A 20,182-nucleotide genomic window follows, 5' to 3' on the forward strand; every position below is an offset into this window, starting at 1 on the left:
GAAAACACATGAGAAACAAACATGAAACATGCCACATGGACTCCAAAATCAAAAAACAGAACCAGGACGTGACACTTACTTGTGAATGTTACTGTTACCCAAATTTGTTTAATGTCAAAGGTCAAATATCAGACAATAAATTCTTAGCACTTTTTTAAAAATCTCTCATATACTGATATTAGTACCTGCTTAAAGAAATCCAGTAGGTTCTATTATTCAAATGTGTGCAACACCCATAAATGTAACAAAACTACAACAATCCCTACTTTTATTAACAACAATAAATAAAACTCATTTTTCTTTGATACCACATAGTTATTCACTGGACAATGCTCCAGTGTTCTTGGATGAAGTCACATTTGTACATTACTGACATTATCTTTATTGAGGTATCTTTGACCAGTAAGGAAATAAAATAGAGCGAATGAGGCGTATAATGGAAGTCTGGTGAGTCTCAACCGGGTATGTTCGATTATCATCACGTCTGTCTCTGTGAAGACTGTAATGTGGTTAGTGTCACCTGGGGGCCCGATGGACTGACGATCCGGAGAGAAGAATGAGTGGTACTGGCTCTGTTCTTCTCTCTAATCTGGTCATAATGAGGCCACAAGCTCTTCTCCCACCACAGCAGATAAGACAGTAATTGTTTAAGTGTTTTATCTGATGTGGGAAGTGGCCATGCAGAGGTAGTCCATTGCATACTGAGTCACTGTATCACTATACAACTGTACCAGATAGCCACCAATAGACTTATATGATTTAGACTTGATACTACAGCAAAATATGGTCCATGTACAGTACGTTAGAGGTAATACACGGCTCTAAATGACACATTTCAGCAAAGGTAAAGCACAAAGGAAATTTAATTAGAAAGACGTCATATGTTTTTAATACAAAATGCCTTGATTTGCATCTTTACAAAGTGTAGCATTTCCTCCAAAGTATATCATTAACTAACTACGTGACTTTGTGTGGTTCCTATAGTAACTATCATATAGTACTATGTGTAGGCTCATTATCTTTAACATCACTACAAAACAGTGCTCTTTTAGTTCATTGTCTTCTACACTGAGCATCAGCTGGTGATAATGATGATATTTTCCTTGGAACCACTAACTCTACATACAATTAAATAATAATAACTTTCCTATATATGTCCATGTCTTGAACATGCATTAGCACAGTATCATTTACGTGGCCATCATGTGCATATTTAAAGCCTTTTCACAGGCTTCTCATTTCAAAATGAGTCAGCTGAGCACAAAGACATTTGTTATTTCAGCTGACCTCAGCTGTGCGACCCATTGTTTAAACAACTGCTATGAGTTTAAAGGGGTAAATCTGCCCCTTTTATAAATGCAAACTGCATATATGTCATTTGACAGGCATTGCAACAGTCACTCAACTCATCCCTTTTAGATTTTTGGATGGCTTTTATTATTACTATAGATACTATTCATCAACTATTTCTCTGTTATCAATGTCTACAAGACATTTTTTTTGTCTGGATCATGACAGGGTACAGCAGCAACTGTGACCTTATAAAACTTGCTCAAGCATTTTGTCTATGGCAAGATAAGTTAATTTTACTTCTCTCCTCTGGTTAACCAGAATCAGAATCAGACATTGCAATTTGTAATTTTTCAGACCAAGGAAATGAAAATGACAGATAGTAACAAACTAGAAAAAATATAAAATACGGTAAAATATAAAATATCAGATATTTACACATATCTATGCATTAATACATTTCCAGGGAAATGTGTGCCCCTAGTTTGATGGCGACAGGCAGGAATGATTTCCTGTGTCGTCCTGTGGTGCACCATGGGAGTACGAGTCTCTTACTGAACGAGCTCCTGTGGCTGATCAGCACATTGTGGATGTGGATGGAGGGTGAGAGGGAAAGTCCAGTATAGTCCTTATTTTGGATCCAAGGATTCAAGGATTCTTTATTGTCAACTTCACAATATGTGGAGGACATACAAAGAAGTTGAAATGCAATTACCACATTAGACAATAGTGCAAATAAACATAGAAACAAACAGCAGCATGAGATCTGGTAGTAGCATGTGTTCTGATTCTGATTCTGATTCTGATTCTGATTCAGTGGAGGTGTGAACATGTGAGTGTGCAACTGCACTGACTGATTCCTGATGATCTATCTGCCATGTTCCATCTGTTTCTTTTTTATTTTTTGGCCACTTTACCTTTTCTTTTAGCAGTGTCCTACTTTTATTGCATAAGACCCTTTGGGCATCACTGCTGACAGGGACATTAACAAATGTCATTAATCAGCTGCTGTCATAGAGGCAGAAGATCATTTTGACCATCCTGCAAAGCTTGCACTCATCTCAGAAGGTCACACTTTGATTGGTTAAAATGTAAATGAATTTGATGTGCCCCCAGGAGTACAGATTATAAATTAAATATCTAAAATTTAAACCCAACATTTTTATCCACGTTCAGATGATTGATAGACAAAAAGCCCAACTACTTCACCTGAAGATGTCGCGCGTCAATCAGAACCTGATCGACGAACTGGCACAGGAGGCAGCAGCGTTCTGCAGGATGTGCAGCATCTTTTTTTCCCACTGACCCACAGCCTGTGGCCTGTTTTTATCATCCCATTTCCAGGCAGTGCAGGTAACCTGAAACTGTGAAGGCTTGAGAGGTTTGCTAGCACTATCTTTCTCTGTAAAGCCTGGAGTCAGTGTCTGCACTGCCAAACTCACATGCACCCACATGCCCTCTGGCCTCCAAGCATGCCAGTAGAAAACGTCAGCTTATGCTGCCTCGCCATCTGTCTTCTTCATATGAGGCACAGCAAAAAGCTTACAATTTCCTTCCAAAGGAGTGGGAATGCTAGCAAAACTTGAATAATTGCGAAGCCATCATGATTACAGGCTCAGCCCGAGGAATGTACATGATGAAGAAACTAATTTTCTTTTTTAAGAAGAGTCTGCTCACTGATATACCCGCAACACTGACTGCAAAGGACACTTTAGGTCTGTTCCTTCCTACAGACAAACTCTGATTTGGCCTTTAGTTGACCTCGGCGGCTGAGTGGAAATTGGTTTTGACAGGAACGGAGTTTTTGCGCTGCCCTGAGAGCGTGCTTAATTAGCATGCTTCATTACACAAATGCAGAATAGTTTTGTCAAGTACAACTTCATCAATTCACATACAATGGTACAGTACAAGTCTATTTTCAGCGTGCTGTTTATCACTTGAAGTACCTGTGGATGGTATGCTGTAGAAGGCGAAAGTGTCAGGTGAAGGAGACAGAGGGGATTTTTACTTTCAGACTGACATCAGGGATGGAGTCTAAGCACTGAATGTGTGAGAGGGAGGAAGACCACGCTGGTGAAGCAGGACAAAAATTGGATGGTAGGTGGAAAGAGAGGGAGGGAGAGAGAGAGAAGGGGGGGGGCAGAGAAGGCAAAGGAAGAGAACAGAGAGGAAATAATGAGACAGTAAAATGAAAAAAGGGTTGGAGAAATTGAGAAAGTGAAAGAGACGAGAGAAAATGAAAGAGATGAAGGGAGAAAAGCATCCTTAGCATTTAAATTAGTCACGACAGAGGGCAAACCATCCTTCCCCTCGCAGCATTTGGATTCAGGACCTGCAAGTAATGAGGAGGGCCAAACAACAGATGACTTTCCATCTAGAATATTAAAGCTCATTTTATCTCACTGACAAGTCTGCATTCATTATCTGGGCTAAAAATACACACGTAATGCAGGTTTGAATATACAAAGAATGCTGTCTGCAGTCATACACTGACTTTCAAAATGCTTGTGTGTGTATAGTTTGATGGTTAATGGTATAACGTGTCAGAGCTGTTCCACAAGGAAGCACATTCCTTGTATAATAATGATTTCCAGAATGGGCACGAGTATGGTGGCTCGTTAACATCCCATCAAAAGCCTGCGTGACTGAAAAGTAACGGTGTAAGTGTTGGACAGATATGTGCTGCTGTGATTGAGCAACTAATGAAAAGTGCTTTGTCAGTATTACTCCATCATGCATTCATGTAGAAAAAACATGGGGTCGTGCTGTATTTTATCAAGCTTTACAGCATGCGTGATTCCTGTACACTTCAAGTCCTGTGGATTTCATTAAGGCGGAGATCAGCGTCTACATGAGCACACACACACACACACACACACACACACACTCTTGTGGTGTGCTGCTGGCAACCCCTGGAGGGCTGGGTGGTTATGTGTTATGTAAGGAGCTCAGGAGGAGAGAGGTGGGGGTTTCTCACACACCATTCACGCTCAGGCTTATCGCCCCGGGGCTCGGTGATGAGCACGGTGTGACTGATAAGAAATAAGTTTGTGTGTGTGTGTGTGTGTGTGAGAGAGAGAGAAAGACAGAAATGGTAAGAGGAAATGAGCTAGAGAAGAAGGGAGCAACAGCAGGTATATATCAGAGGTTAAATACTCACCAGTATAGGACATGTAATGAAATTTCAGCGTGTGGACGCTGAAGACTACCACACGCTGTGTTTGTGTGTGCCTGTATGGCTTTCTGTCAAGCTGAGACTGAACCAGCTTTGATCTTAGAGGCTTTTTTAACACTGCACATTGAATGTAAGCACATTAAAAATCAGTTCAGTTGTTGCACCAGACTGCCAGACTGATGCACTCTGTTCTGGGTTTAATTAAAAGCCATTTTACAGTTTGAATATCCATATTTTAGAGGTAATGATTCCCCACCCACCCACCCGCTAAAAATACACATACCAACAATCAGTACAATAACCGTAAAAAAAATACATACTACTCTCCTTCAGTATGCTGCTGTCACAGAGAAACATGATTGGGAAGCGTATTGCTTGTGCGTCTGTGGAGGCAACTTTGCTATGGTTGGGATTTGAGGGGGTTGTTCTATAAATACACTCTGTGCTAAGGAGAATCTAGGCTGCACAAATACGCAGACATGCCAACATACAGTCCTGCCACAAAGCACACTGCAAACCCGAGAAAAGATACACAACCCCTGACAAGCAGAACAACCGCAGTTTGAATTAAACTGTCCTGTGCAATAACATAAATACATAATAACTCCTTTCTCCTGAACAGATAAGATGTTAGGCACCCTGTGAGGAGGTTCATTATATGTTCCCTCAATTGCATCAAACAAGTCAGACGCAATCAGTTTGTAACAGGCACTCAGATCGCTGACAGCAGCGCTGCCGATCCTGTGCGATGCAGTCTTTTGTCTTTTGTATTCAAGTCTCAAGGCCATGACAGGGTGTCAGTCCAGCACCAAAGTCAGTCTGACACATGGCAGCTCCATTTGTTCTTTTTACAGATCCAATGTATTTGAATGATGAATCTTTACAATCCAACTGGAGCCCGGCCACTCCCTTCTTTTTGTGTCCCTCAAAGGGAATCTTGCTTGTTAAAAAAATCTCTGAAGATATCCTTTATAGCCTAAGTCATGTGATGGTAGTGACAGCAACAACATACTCCACAAATGACTGGTATGATCAAACTGGTTAAAATAACTTCCTGGCTTGAAATTCCTCCTTAATAAGGCTTTCTTGGGTTTTAACTGGGGTTAGTATTAACACTATAGAAAGTTAATAAGTTAATATTCTTGAATTATGGCTTATAAAGATATTAACCATTGTCCCAGGTAGAACAGGAAGTTATATGCGACTTTATACTACCGTGTATATATATTTTATTGTATGAACCTCTGATTTCAGAATGAGCTGGGTCAGCCTGTCCACTAACGCCCCCCCCCAGCCCTTCAACGCACCCACAATATGTTACAACTGAGGGGCTAAATTAAAAGCAGGCAACACACTCACTGTGGTACAGCACATGGTGACGATGATAAAGGTTCCAATTACACCTCCAATTCCCACCAACCAAGTCATCCTGAGGAAGAGGATCACTCCAAAGATGTTCTGGATGCACGGCAGATAGACGCCCATCAGAGTGCCGAGCTGCGGGGCCTGGAAGAGGATGACATGTTATTCAAACTTTATGGATGAAAATGGTTCATTAATAAGCTTCATCTGCAACATAATGAATGGTCACAATCCCAGACATAACTTGTTATTTATCCTGCATTAAGTAATGGCAAATATCACTTTCTTATTTGCTATAAGCCTGACACACCAGATGTGCAGCACTCGCTGAACCACTCTGCTTCACTACGGGGGTCTGTCTGACTCAATGAAAGTGAACACACCAGCGCTGCATGCTGGGAGTCAGTGTGCAATTTTGCTATAGTTTATGTGTCTTGTCTGTTTTTTCCTCAGAGAGTCACATGCAAAGAAAACACTCTAGAGATGCTCATACTGCCATTAAAGCAAACCACACATTTACTTCTACTTGACAGAGTTACTTTTGAAGGCCCACTTTGTAACTGGAATACGGTGCTTTGAGTTGAAATAGCTTCTGTTGCCACATTACTGGCTTTGTTCATTTTTATTCCTTTTAAACATGTGGGATTGTGTTGTTACTCTTACAGCTTAATATGCATTTTAAATTTGCATGTTATTTAAGTATTTCAAAGTTAAAAAGCTCAGTAATCCCATCTACAAAATTTGCCAAAATGCACCCTTTAACTGATGTTTTGTTTAATTTTATTTTATTATATAAGTATTTCCCACAATGCCTTCTGGAAGTCCTTTGTTAATTTCCAGAACAATAATTACTTTGAGTCCAGGAAACAAAGAAAATGTGGAGATCAGGAGGCAGCCAAGGGACCCGTCTGTTCAATGGATGGATGGATTATTATTTTATTTCTTTATAGGCTCCTAACAGTGGATTTTCTCTAGTTAGTTTTGCTGCAGTGCTGTCCCTGGTGATCAGTGGACAAAGAGAGAGCTGCTCTGTAAGTCCTTATACAGTACGAGAGTCACTTTCAAGGCCTTTCCATCAAAGGCAAGTACTGACACTTGGAGACTGAAGATGTATTTTGTTGCACTTCAGATTGATTAATAGGAGGTTTCTTTTCCTGAAGGTTTTTCTTGATGTGTGTGTGGGTTTGTATGCATGTATTTGTGTATAGTATGAATGTGGCTGTGTGTGCGTGTGTGTATGCACTGATGTAATGGCATGCATTAAATCTGAAGGACACATCAGCTGACCCTGTACATAATAGAGAAATATTCATTTCCTGCTCAAGGACAGCTTGGCCAATGAAGGGTAATTATGGCGATATCCAGTCATGAACCATTTTAGCAGTGAGAGCACAGACCTTAACTGTCACACCATTACATCACAGATAACACACAACCAAATCTCTGATGGATCTCTACGCTTAAATGAAGACAAACAAGATACATAGGATGCTGATTAGCTGAGAATTATGCCAGATGTTAGTACAAGTAACGATTTATTACAAAATGTGTATGTTCCTTAGATTGGAAATGGAGCTGAGCAACAACAGTTCATCTCACATGAGCAATTTGAACAAAATAAGGATTGCCATCTGTGTCACTTATTAGGGTTGTTTAACATCGTTATTAGATTATTTGAGTTCTGTCTATCAATACAATTTTTTTTTAGGATTGGATCATATATACTGTGTCTGCGATGGGTAAAAGTCTGATGGACAGCACAAATCAGATTAGGTAATTTGATATAACTCTATCCATATATTGGTTTTGTTGTCTTCTACTCATCAAGAGCTGGTGGTAGTAACATGCCAAGAAACATTACACTGCGCCATCAAAAGCAAAGAAGAAGACTTGAAAACAAAAATGGATGGTAACAAAGCAGAATTTAAAATAGTTTTAAAAAGGCACGGCTAATGTTTTATGAGGAATAAAATAACATAACACACTTGTTAAATGTCAAGGAAATATAACACCTTGCGGCAGTAAAGAAAATCTAATTGTAAACACAAGTGCACAGAACGACTTTAATGTTAATTGGCCCTAAATAACCGGCTCATACTACAGGTATATTCTATTGATCAAAACTGATAGAGAAATACCAAAACAGGTTTGACAGAATTCAGACACTGTCACCATGACATGATTTGTCAGTTTACTTGGTCGCAGTTCTTCAACAACCAAATTTCTTTGTTTTTAATTCTGTGTTTATGTGAAAAAAAAAACAAGACTATTGGCCAAATGCTCAAATATTTATCAATGTCCAGTATCAGTGGGGCTGTAATGTATCTTTTGTCTTGTGTCTCCAAAAAAAAAGTACTCTGGAAAGTACCTTGCATAATGCTTGGTTACAGTGATGGCCACCAATATCTTTCCTCAGCAGTGGATATTAAATTGTTTAGAACAGGGCTGACATTACACAAGATGGAGGATTAAAAAAAAAAAAAAAAAAAAGCCCTGCACTGGATAGTGACAGCAGATGCTGAATTCATAAACTAGACTTTTAATCAAATCATCCTGACAAGTGGCTGACATCATATGAATAATATTGTGTCTGATGCTACAGTATGTGATTTGTTTGGAGAGGCTCTCTTTCCTGCATTAATAATGCACTGTTTGCAGAGAAGAGAAGAGAGAGCAAGAGCAGGAAAGAGAGGCAGCGAGAGCGACAGAGCAAGTCTAAACAGGTCTTGCAAATATAATTATCTTCTAATTTCCTTTAGATAAACAACAGAGCAAGAGCTCACACTTGGAACTGTAATTAGTGAGCTTATCACTTTAGAAACCTGGGTGTCAGGAGCAGCAAATGGCTTATAAACATGTCATATCATATCATATCATATCATATCATATCATATCATATCATATCATATCATATCATATCATATCATATCATATCATATCATATTGCAATGTCACATACTGTGTCACAACATGTGATATATATGCAGGCAGTTTATCATATAGATGGGTGCTGCAACGTCTGTAAGAAAAACTGTACTGTACAAAAGAATGGACCAGGACGCACCATACCTAAACTCAAAATTTAAAATAAAGATTGTCTATTCTGGCACCTTTAGCTTGATTCTAGGCGAACTGTTCCATATTCCATATATTATTTATTCTATATTATAGATGCTAATTTTACCTCTGCTGTTCCCCCTTGCCCAGCTCTGTTCTCCATGTGTCTGAAGATTTCCAGTTTGGTTTTTCTCACTGAGAATCGCCCTTATTTCCTGTTTGGCAGCGATTTATTCTGTTCTGGTTTTTTCACTCTTTGGAGTGGCCCTCCTTTCTTCTTAGCCTTAGTTTTTGCCACATGGACTCTCTACCTAGAGGCTGGTTTTAGTATTTTTTAGTATTCTTTTTTTTGGACTGTGTGTACATTTTCTTTTTTTCCACAACTATTTTTTCCTCATTAAATAGTTTAACCTTGCCTTTTGAGTCCTGAGATTGGTGTCAGCAGTTTGGGGTCCTCTGGTCTTTGTACTTGATCGTAACAGTTACAGTGGCAGCTATAGATTTCTTTTGTGTGCATTTGCCACACGTGTGCATACATCCTCCTCTGGAGAGCTGACAGGAAACCTTGCCCCTTCTACAACTTAATCCTCACAGCAGGGAATCTCTCAACCTTATGCCTCACTGTGCTTTAATCAAGGATCCACACCAAGACCTCCACAGGAGAACAAACCTCATCCATCTCTGTCACCTCCCTCCACTATATGATAATAATTTGCACAGTTTGTCTGTTGTCTAAGTGATGCAGATCACATTGTGACTCACTGTGACTGCCCTTCAGTGTGTGGTGGAGAGGATTTTCATCATCTGCTTATCAACAGTCTTAATGTTTTTTTCTTTTTGAATACTGAATCCTTGAAGGGGATTCACACACACACAGTGGCACCGGTTCATCATTATCAAGATGCACTTCCATGACTAATTTCAGTTTAGTATAGGCATATTTCAAACATGAGAATTTTAGTCATGAAAAAAGGGGAAACAAATTTTAACACACTAACAACAAAAATGACTATAAGAACAATAATTTGCTTGAAACAAAAGGAAACTGCTAAGTAGATAAGACTGTACAGATCATTTCTTTGGTTCTCAGCTCTTCTGAAGACTGACCAAACACACGTCACCTCTTTTCACCTCCAAATTCTGTCCTATTCATGACTCCCACACCACCTAGTAGCAATTCTGTAATTAAAAAGACTGAGTTTCCATTGACACGTCCTTCAGGGACTTCGTGTGTAATATACATTAACAGTCTGGGGCTGCAGGTAGAAAGGTACCCCTGCTATCAGCACTTTCTTGTCAGACCCCAAACTGCTGCTACTGCAGAAAACGATCTGAGGTCAGTTTCTAATAACAAGTAAGTTATTAGAGAAAAATCTCTGAGCATTTATGTACTGTTGTGTACAATAGCAGACACAACCACCTGAAGAGGATGAAGGCTCTGTAAGTAGGTGGCAGTGATGAGTGATTCTAATTCAAATGAATTTCTTAAACTACAATGACTTTGTGTGGTGACGTTTGAAGTCAAAAAGGTGAACACATATTTTACAGCTTCTTTGCAGTATTCACTTCAAACAGATCAAAACAGTGAAAGAGTTGTCTCAGAAGTAGCCGCAATCATGATACCAAACTTCCTGATCTTATCAAAAATAGATAAGAAAAGAAGCATGGCTTTGTAAATTCAAAAAGCACACTGAGGTTCAACAATCTTGATTCTGAAAAGATAACATCTTGGCAGGGCAGTGTTTTTTCTGATCAGAAAACCTTTAACAGTATTGCAAAAACCTCTAATGGTTTGCACGCATATCTGTAAACTTGGAGGAAGGTAAGTTAAAAAACAGAGCAACAGAAAATAATGATTACAGATTACACTAATCTGCCCTAAAGGGTGTGTAAATATGGTTCGGTATTACAACAAAAAGGTGTTTATGCCCCACAACACTCCACAGGGGAGTAACATAACTAAAGTAGGAAATAACCCTCTACAGACTGTAAAATGTCATTTTCCCCGCCTGCTCTCCCACACAATGGAGAACCACAATCAAGCAGGCCTCATATGTTGGCCACTGTTGAGTGTCTGTGGCAGCTCAAGGCTGAGTGATAAATTATAATCCAGATTCAACAATAGGCAGGCTTTGAAACACAGTGTTTGTCTGCTAGAAATCCTGGGTGTTACATAAGATGTACAGACACAGATAATAGATACTAAGAGGGCTTACACCGAGTCCGAGAACCTGAACATGATAAAACACCTCTGTGGGTTTGGTAAATAGCCACCAAAACAAAACAACAAAAAAACTGGTGAACTAATGAATGCTTCTAATGACTTTATATTGTGAAATAGCCTAAAACAGATGAAATGCTTGTGTATGCATTGAATCAGTGACCCTGTTGGGGGAAAAAGGCTGCGCATTTATTGAAAGTGCCACTTTTCTATTTTCATTCAATTGGAGTTTCATTTGTTCATTTGTGGATGGGGATTGCAGTTCCATCCAGCGTCTGCTCTGATAGACACACACACACAGGCAAAATAAGTGTCTGCTTAATGGGCTGGGAGCTGGCAGAGTGATGATTTCCCTGGAGAGCAGGCCACCGCAAGCAAGGCCAACACTGGCTGCTGCAGAGCCACAGGTAGGCCAGCGTGCCACCATTGAACTAGGAACAGCTGCACCCCCGAGCCCCTGGGAAGTGCAGTCAACCCACTGAATGTATGGCTCAGGTGTGTTAGACACACAACAGGACCTTTCAATACATCTGCCGCGGCACCTACTTCAGACTCACTGCCTCCTGCTGCCCTACCACTTTCCACTAGCCCCTCACCAGGCTGTCTCTCTCCGGCCTGTACATCCATCAGGAGCACTTTATTCACATGACCCACTGAGCTTTGGACCTGCACCGATTATTTGTTTAAAAAAATCCAAGCTTTTTCCGGCATGTGAGCTCTTGGAGTTTTGAGCAGCAAATGTGGCACTGTTGTAATGTAAGGCTGTGGTGGCTGACTGCATCAACATATCGCGTGACTGTCACATGGGAGTCATCAACCAATCACCAGACAAAACCCAAAAAAATGTTCGGTGATGCCATTTGTTTGGTTATAGCCTAATTTATGCTTCTGCATTAAGGAACTACATCATACCTACAGCTATATGATTCTACCAAAAATAAATAGCTGAAAAAAGATCACTCTGTAATTTCAAATAGTGCACTGAAGATAGAGGATAGGATCCAATAAAGACAATATCTTGGTCAACATTTCTTAAGTCTTGCTCTCTATAATATATGTGCAGGGCAACTATAGTTAAATTTAAGGAAAGACTCTGGTTATGACAAAATAAGGTCATGGTATGGTTAAGGTTTAGACAACTAACACATTTGAATGAGATTAGGGAAAGACTGGATTTGCTGTCAGTCTGTGATGGGATGCAAACTTTCATCTCTTCATGCATGCACGTCTCATCACTACATTAAGAGTAGTTTACCTCCTACACTTGAAAAAGTCTGCAACTTTCCCAAACAGTCTCTTTAAAACTTTCACTTTAACCAATAAATTTGATCAGACTTTGGTAAATTTTAATCTCAGACCAGAAAACACTCATATGTTTCATTTTTTAAACAAATTAATTTTGTTGTTTGGTTTTACAGACTTGATGCTTGTTTAAAAACTTAGACTCTCTCTCTTCAAATCTTTCATACGGACCTTTAAAACTGTATTGTCATACTGGATATTACTATATACTGCATTTATAATTGTTTTCCTTTCCTTCTCTTCTCTCATACCCTCACAGTCTTATTTTGACTCTCCTATGGACATCTTCTGAACTGTTGAGGCTCACAAAGCCTTTGTTCTGCTACTGGACATTGGAGTCGGGAGAAGAATTAAAAGTGGAAGGTGAGAGCAACTACATATCCAGTTGCATGGGACAGAAAATGAAAGAGGACTCAGGAGTAGCAGGAGGGTTGTGGGGAGGCTACATACATCTACATACGAGTTGCAGGAGAGAGGAAAGGAAACGTCTCTCAGGCTCTGGGACACCCTGAAACCCTGCTTAGCCTTGGGAAACCAGTGTCATCTGTTCTTACAGGGATTTTTATGTTCTACAGCAGGACCAGAATGTTCTGCGCATCAAAAATCCTCTAGATCTGTAATTCAGTGTTTATTAATTCCCTGTCTGAGCTGTGTCTGTCTTTGTAGGCTAGCTGACAGCAATGCACAAAGATTGCTGTAGGATCGCATCATAGAAGGAGGCTGAAACATTATGAAATGTTTGCCTCCATTTCCTACAGTATTAAATTTTACTAATATGACATCAATATTATGATAGTTGATCCACTAGTGTAATATTAATGCACCAAAGCAAAGCAAAGTGTCTGATTTGGTAAGAACCTGAGTGATGTGATGGAAACTAGGAGAGGAGAGAAGAAAGGAAGGGGCAAGAAAGAAGGGATGCCAGGAGAGAACAAGAAGGGAGAGAAGGCAAAGAAGACTTCATGAGATGAGGAGGGAGAAAAGATGAAACAAAAGGAGAGCAGAGGTGAGGAGAGGGAAGTAGATGGGAGATGGAGAAAGAAAGGGAGTAAGGAGATTAGGAGACAAGATATGAGAGGACACAGCAGGAGAGGAAAGGAGGAGAGGATATGAGGAGTGGAGCACAGAAGATTTGTCAGTGTAGGCAGAGACAGAGAAGAAGAGGAGCGGGTGCGGTGGAGGGAGGCAGGAGAGGCTAATGACAGAGAGGGAGGCAGAGTGGGAGCTTGTAACACCATCTCCACGCTCTGCTGGCCAAACAGGAGCTGATAGGGCAAATGTGTTTCTGCTCAGGTGTGCTGAATTATTAAACAGACAGCGAGAGGAGAGGCCAGCGAACATCAGCCTCCCTGACCGGCTGTGGATGAACCAGTCACTCAGCGGTCAACACTGTGCGTGCGTGTGTGAAAGTGTTACCCACTAGTTACCTGTAAAAGACTGACTGTTAACGTCCTCTGTGGTGCAGAAGGCTCACCACCTCGAAATAGTGTCTACATGTGTTACTAGAATATTCTAGTTTAAAAGACTCCACAAAGCCTTATGTGTTCCCACCATTTGTGAAACCTCTATTTTGCCGTACTATCACATTCAAAGCTTAAAGTCTCCTTATCCACTACTGCACACGTGCAGCTACACTGAATCCCTCACTCTCTGAAATTCAGGTCAGTAGTAATCTGGTTTAAGCAGGACAGGTGAGCTGAAAATGTATTCTACTCTAAACCACACTAAAACTTGCCTACAAATAAGTAAAATAGTTTTTAAACTACAGAAATCTGATAATATCAAACCAAAAAAAATTGCCAGTAAGGCAAATCAATCCTGTGAAGCATTAAACTAATGGTAAAAAAATATACTTTAAACAATCCATGAAAATTCAGGATACAACATCTTAAAATCAGACTGTTTTAGAATTCAGCTCAATTATGTTTGAGAATGTAATTCAGATGCAGCCTAGCAAGACTATTTATCTTGGACGTGAAAAAATAAGATTTAAAAACCTGAAATAAAATACTATGACTATGTTGAATTGTCTGTCAGTGAAATGAGCTGAAACCATTAGTCAATCAGTCCATGAGTTGATGGACGGAAAAGAATCAGCACCTTTATTTTACAATTGATAGTTTCTGTTATTTTACAAGCAGAGATTCCCAAAATTGGTTGCAGTTTCTCAGACGAGAAGATCTGCTGCTTTTCTTTGTTATGACTGTCATTTTTATTTTATTTTATTTTTTTTAGACTTTTTAGACTTTCCATTGACAAAACAAGAAATCTTAAGATGTCATCTTTCTCTCTGAGGAGCATTTTTTTTTTTTTTGCTATTTAGACACAGGTGAATAAAAACATCCACTCTGCCTGTTAGCTTGGTGTCTTAACTAAAACGACAAATGTGAGGTGTGAAATTCCTGTTTAGCTCTGCTTTGAACTGATGTGCACCCTGTTGTAACAGATAACATTGACATTAATCAGGACACATCCTTCAGAAGGCTGCTTAGTGGAATATAGATTTAATGCATCAGTCTAACACAGAGGGAGGGAGCGAGGGGGGAGGACAGTGAGGTCAAAGCTAAAAGCAGAGATCATAAAACACCTAGAGGGGGAACAACATTTATTTCAGGGAACATTATGTTGTGAAATGCGGGGACAGAGAGCATATGCAATAATGTTCCTGTAATTCTTGGCAAGAGCACTTGAATGGAAAATTACTTGAATAAAAATAAAGAGGTTCATGGTTTGTATTGTGTCTGGTTTGGTCAATACACAAGACATTGTAGAACAATGACTGTTCGGTGGATGCTAAGCTGGATTTCCTCAGCTCATGTTGATTTCTGAACTATAAAGACTCAGGGCCAAGTTAGAAATTTTGGCATTTTTATAAACACAGATTTTAGGCTTAGTGGCCACACCAAGGCAAAAAACACCTAAGCATTTAATTATCTGAAATAAACAAGAATTGGCGGTCAGTGGTTAGCACTGTCGCCTCACAGCAAGAGGGTTCCAGGTTCGAATCCCATGTGCCCTACTGTGTGGAGTTGGCATGTTCTCCCTGTGCCTGCGTGGGTTTTCTCCGGGTACTCCGGCTTCCTCCCACAATCCCAAAAATATGCACATTACATTACTGGCTACTCTACATTGCCCCTAGGTGAGAGTGTGTGTGTGCGTGTGTGTGGTTGCCTGTGTTTGTGTGTCAGCCCTGTGATTGACATTTGTGAATTATGGAACAGATTTGAAAGACCTGTTCACTTTACAAATTACAACAGATCTCAAGCAAAATACATTTCTGATAATTACAAATATACACCTAAGAGGTCCTTTGAACTTGAGGAACCAAACACAAGGAATGTACATTTAACGACTGTGCTGCACACAGACAGAGACAATTATTATTACACCACACTACTACTTTTCTGGCCACTGGAGGTAGTGCTACAAGCAGTCGACACATACCCACCCTCTTCTTGTCTCCACCAACTCCAGAGGGAAATATCTGGTTCTTTAGATGCTAAATACACTACATTAACCAGCTAGTTGCTCATTTTGTTTGCCTGCCGCTGGGGCCTTTGCAGATAGCGTAGAAGGGTTTTTGCTAAAAACAGCTGTACGTTGCTGGAAATAATGTAGATGAGAGCAGTAACTGTGAACCAAACAGTAAAACTGTGGTCTAGAAACCAAAACAATGAGCTGAAAGGCCCCAAAATGTTTCAAAGACCTGAAGGGAACTGCAGAGTGAGCTGATATTTCTCTGTGGGTTTTACACAAGCAACCGCCACATACAAGGGGCTACTTAATCTACTGCTGATATTAAAATAAATTTAAATTTTGTTTTAATACATTTCCTTTCCTTGCACTGCCACTGTCTTTGAAAGACGCTGTGCAAAAAACTCACTTTATTATGTCGGATTTCAAATGAGTTAGGTCGTTGAGGAGAAAATTGCTGGCAGATTAGCTGCGACTGGTCTCCATCGTGACCTTTGTGACCTCCAGACTGTTCCTTCATGTTCCATGCCAACCAAATCTCTAATCTTGGCTTTCACACTGTGACAAAGAAAGCCCACTGCCCCGCTCTCTCGCAACTCACTCACTCACTCACTCACTCACTCAAGAAAGCAATGATGAAGGAGATGGCGAGGTAGTAGGGAGAGAGGGAGTGCAGCGAGAAATAAGAGAGGAAAGGCAATGGGGAGAGAGAGAGAGAGAGAGGGGTAGCTGTGTGAGCGATAAAACGCCACAGGCTGCCTTAATGAAAAGCCTCTCATGGTGATGGAGAGATTGCCTGTGAAATGGGCTGCTGATTGGAGAAGCAGCAGCTTGGTGTAGCGTGCAGACTAATTAAAGTGTTGGAGGAGTTGGGGTGACAGGAGGAAGATTAGACCTGCTCCCAGGGTTAGAGATGAGGAGAGCCAGACAAATACACCTCACATCTGGGACAACAGGGAGGGACAGGATAATGAGGGAATATACCACAAGAAAATAGTTCCACAGTGAAGACATTGTGAACCAATGCTGAATTCCCATGTGGACAACTGCTACCTGCATTATTTGTACCATCAGGACATAGCCGAAAAGAGCTTTAAAACCAGTTTAAAGGACAGCTCTTAATGGAAACAGTGTCCTTCTTGAAAATCCACAGATCTCACTATCAGCTATGGTAGTAGTTGTTAAAACTGTTCACAGTGTCGTCAGAGGTGATAAACTCAGGTATTTCTGAAAAAAATATTGTATGAAAAAACTTTACACCCATTTAGGTTAACTTAAAATGCAGCATTTTAATTAAATAGCATGCTCTGTGCTCAAATGAACTGATCATATACTGTATATCATCCAAGGGGATTGGGCACATCATTGCTGTCCATTAAATTCTTCCATAGACATATGAAGCTGTATCCTCTTCTCATGCTTAGACATTTATTCTTTACCATGGAAACAACAAATATCCTTGAGATGCTTTAGTTTTAGGGCTGGGGAAGTTAACGTGCCAACTTATTAGGGCTGGGCAAGTTAACGTGTTATTAATTAATGCCCACAATCACTCTATTGTGTATCAACGCAGTTTTTTTAGTGAGCAAGTGAGCAACGGTTAGTTAGCTAGTGAGCAGGCTTTACAAATAATTATTATCATACAAAAAGCATTAGGTTTTGTCATGCATTAATGCATGACAAAACCATTGTCGACGCCAACCAAACAATGTGTTAACATGATAATAATGCCCAGGCTTATTTAGTTTATTTATCTAATTATTTACTTATTTTAACAAGGTTCAAGAGTCTACAGCCATGATACAACTCTGTGGTGCAGTTCCTAGCAGTGCTAAAAGCTAATGTCAGCATGCTAACAGGCTCACAATGAAAACATTAATACGCTGAACTTTCGCAAATATAATGTTTACCATGTTCACCATGTTAGTTTAGCATGCTGAGATTAGCACTAAACCAAAAGTACAGCTGAGGCCTGAGGGTTTTGAAGTCATTTAACATATTGGACAAATTGACCTGATGATGGCACTAAATGAAAAATTAAGAGATCACCAAAGTTATGACAGTTCACATGCATGCATGTCTGAACCTAATTTCATGACAGTCAGTTAAATAATTGTCAAGGCATTTTACTGAAAACCACAAAGATCACCCAGCTGGTGGCACCAGAGGAAAAGTCAGGGGTGTCAGACAACTTTATCATCAGGGGGTCATTAATGTCGGCACACAATTTCATGGAAAACAGTTAAATCCCTGGATCAACCAAGTAAACTTTGTGAGAAGAAAAAAGCTATTCTCCATATACATTTTAACAGTCCGATTTATCATCCTGTTTCGGTAATTATATTCCATATAAGAAAGATACACAAGTAGAAATCAATAATCAGCAAAGTCATGATCTTCATGGTATCTATAACCCTTATTCCCACTATTTCTTTTTTGTTGTTTTTCTAAAGATGATCTACTGTATAACTCCTCCAACTCCTGCCATCCAAGGTCATCAACAGTGATTCGTTTCAAGGTGAGAAACAAGAAGAGAACCTGTCTGAGTGACAGATTTGGTCAAAGGTAAAAGAAAAGCTGTCAAGCTGTCACTGCTGTGGACACTCACACAGGGCCTTATTTAAACAGCCTATAGCATCTAAAGTGCATAGCATTTAAGGCATTTCCAATTGCCTTATGCTAATTAGATGTCATATAGTCTGGATGGAAAGTAAGTCACAAGGTGCAAAGGGGTTTTATTTAGTCTCTAGTTAGTTTTAAGTGTGTTTTCTGCATTAATATGAGTTAAACCAATCACAGTGTCATCTTCCTTTCCCTTTAAAGCTATTTTTAATAGGGGCACTTGTCTTTGCTGAGGGACAGGTGCGTAGTCCTTGATCAGACTGTTTGCCTCCACCATCCTCTGCCCATCATCAACTCCATTTGACTGCATGTGAGCAAATGTACTGATATTTAACTGAAGAGGAGGGCTGGAGTGCATCATACTGATGCATAGATCACATACATAGATCGCAGTCATTGGATTGGCCACGCTGGGTCACAATCATCACTATGATTATTAGCCAGTGTGATGTGGATGAGTGAAATAATTCATCTTTTAAAATGGAAAATATTAATTATATTACTAGCAGAAATCCCCCCACAGAAACAGTTTTTCCCATTAAGAGAGACGCTGTGTGTATTTATGTGTGAGGTGCGGCTTAACCTTAACTTTATTGATTATTTAAATCTCCTGACATACTGACAGAATTGGTCAGGATGTGTTCTTCTACACATTCAAGAGATCACACACACACAAACATACACACAGACACACACACACACAGTCTAGCTTTGTACAGTGAAACTGTTTGGATTAAAGCAGCCATCTTCCTGATAAATCTTCGGTTCCATCAGAGCTGTCTAAAAAATATTTATTTCAGAAGCTAAAACTTTAATTCTGTTTCCTCTGGAGAGTTTCCTCTGGTCTGTCAAGTTTATAACTACAGCTTTTAATGTTGCTGCTTGAATGTCCCAAGATATTTGTTGCAGTGACATTAGTGTGTGCATGGAAATTATTAAAATTACAGAAAGCTGCCCCTCTAGGCCTCTCAGTGTGGATTCAGATTATGTCAGAGCCAATCTGTGTAACACTGGTGTGTAACAAGCAGAGAGTGTGCAGGTCATGACCCTGCCTATGTACACACACCCAACTAACCGAATACTGAACCTTTTAAATAGCAGGAAAAAAATGGTGCACCATTGACTTTAGATCAGGTTTTTATTGGCTATTGGAGAAATCAATCTCCACTGCCTCAGTATAGCAAAGCACCAACAATGCATCTGACCGCATGTCATTTTATGAGCAACATGCCCATGGGTACATTGATGAACACACGTAAATCTGCACCACTTTGTGAGATAGAGCCACCAATGTCTAAACTGTGTTTTACCTCACATGCTCTGAATTTGGAGTTAGAGATTTTTAAAAGTCAGTGTGAAATACGTGAAGATGCACATCATCATCATTGTCAGCATCTCTTCTCATTTCAGCTTCGCAATGGTACATCTCGCCTTGCTGCTAAAACCACCATTTCCCACAGGATTAATAATGTAGCTGCCTGTCTGTCTATCAAGTGCTGAGAAAAAAAAGGATGAAAAGCAAACTCCTTCCTGCTGGCATCTCAACACCCAACAGCAGAAAATACCAGGGGATGATGTGGAAGGAACTCATTAGTGAGTGGCATTTAAGATGCAATCCAGTAACACGAACAGGGGATTTATAATATCAACAGAGCATGATTGACAAGTCCTAAACTGGT

General features: G+C 39.9%; 1 protein-coding gene across 5 annotated transcripts in view; it reads right to left on the reverse strand.

The window, feature by feature from the left end:
• slc12a5a (solute carrier family 12 member 5a) overlaps nt 1-20,182 on the reverse strand; it is a 140,521-nt gene that overhangs the window by 23,005 nt on the left and 97,334 nt on the right. For all 5 annotated transcript variants that reach the window (XM_046383119.1, XM_046383118.1, XM_046383117.1 and 2 more), the window contains exon 4: nt 5,825-5,971. In XM_046383119.1, coding sequence (XP_046239075.1) covers nt 5,825-5,971 — 147 coding nt within the window. The remainder of the gene's footprint in view (nt 1-5,824; nt 5,972-20,182) is intronic.

This window comes from Scatophagus argus, chromosome 3 (genome assembly GCF_020382885.2).
Source record: "Scatophagus argus isolate fScaArg1 chromosome 3, fScaArg1.pri, whole genome shotgun sequence".
Taxonomy (NCBI): domain Eukaryota; kingdom Metazoa; phylum Chordata; class Actinopteri; family Scatophagidae; genus Scatophagus; species Scatophagus argus.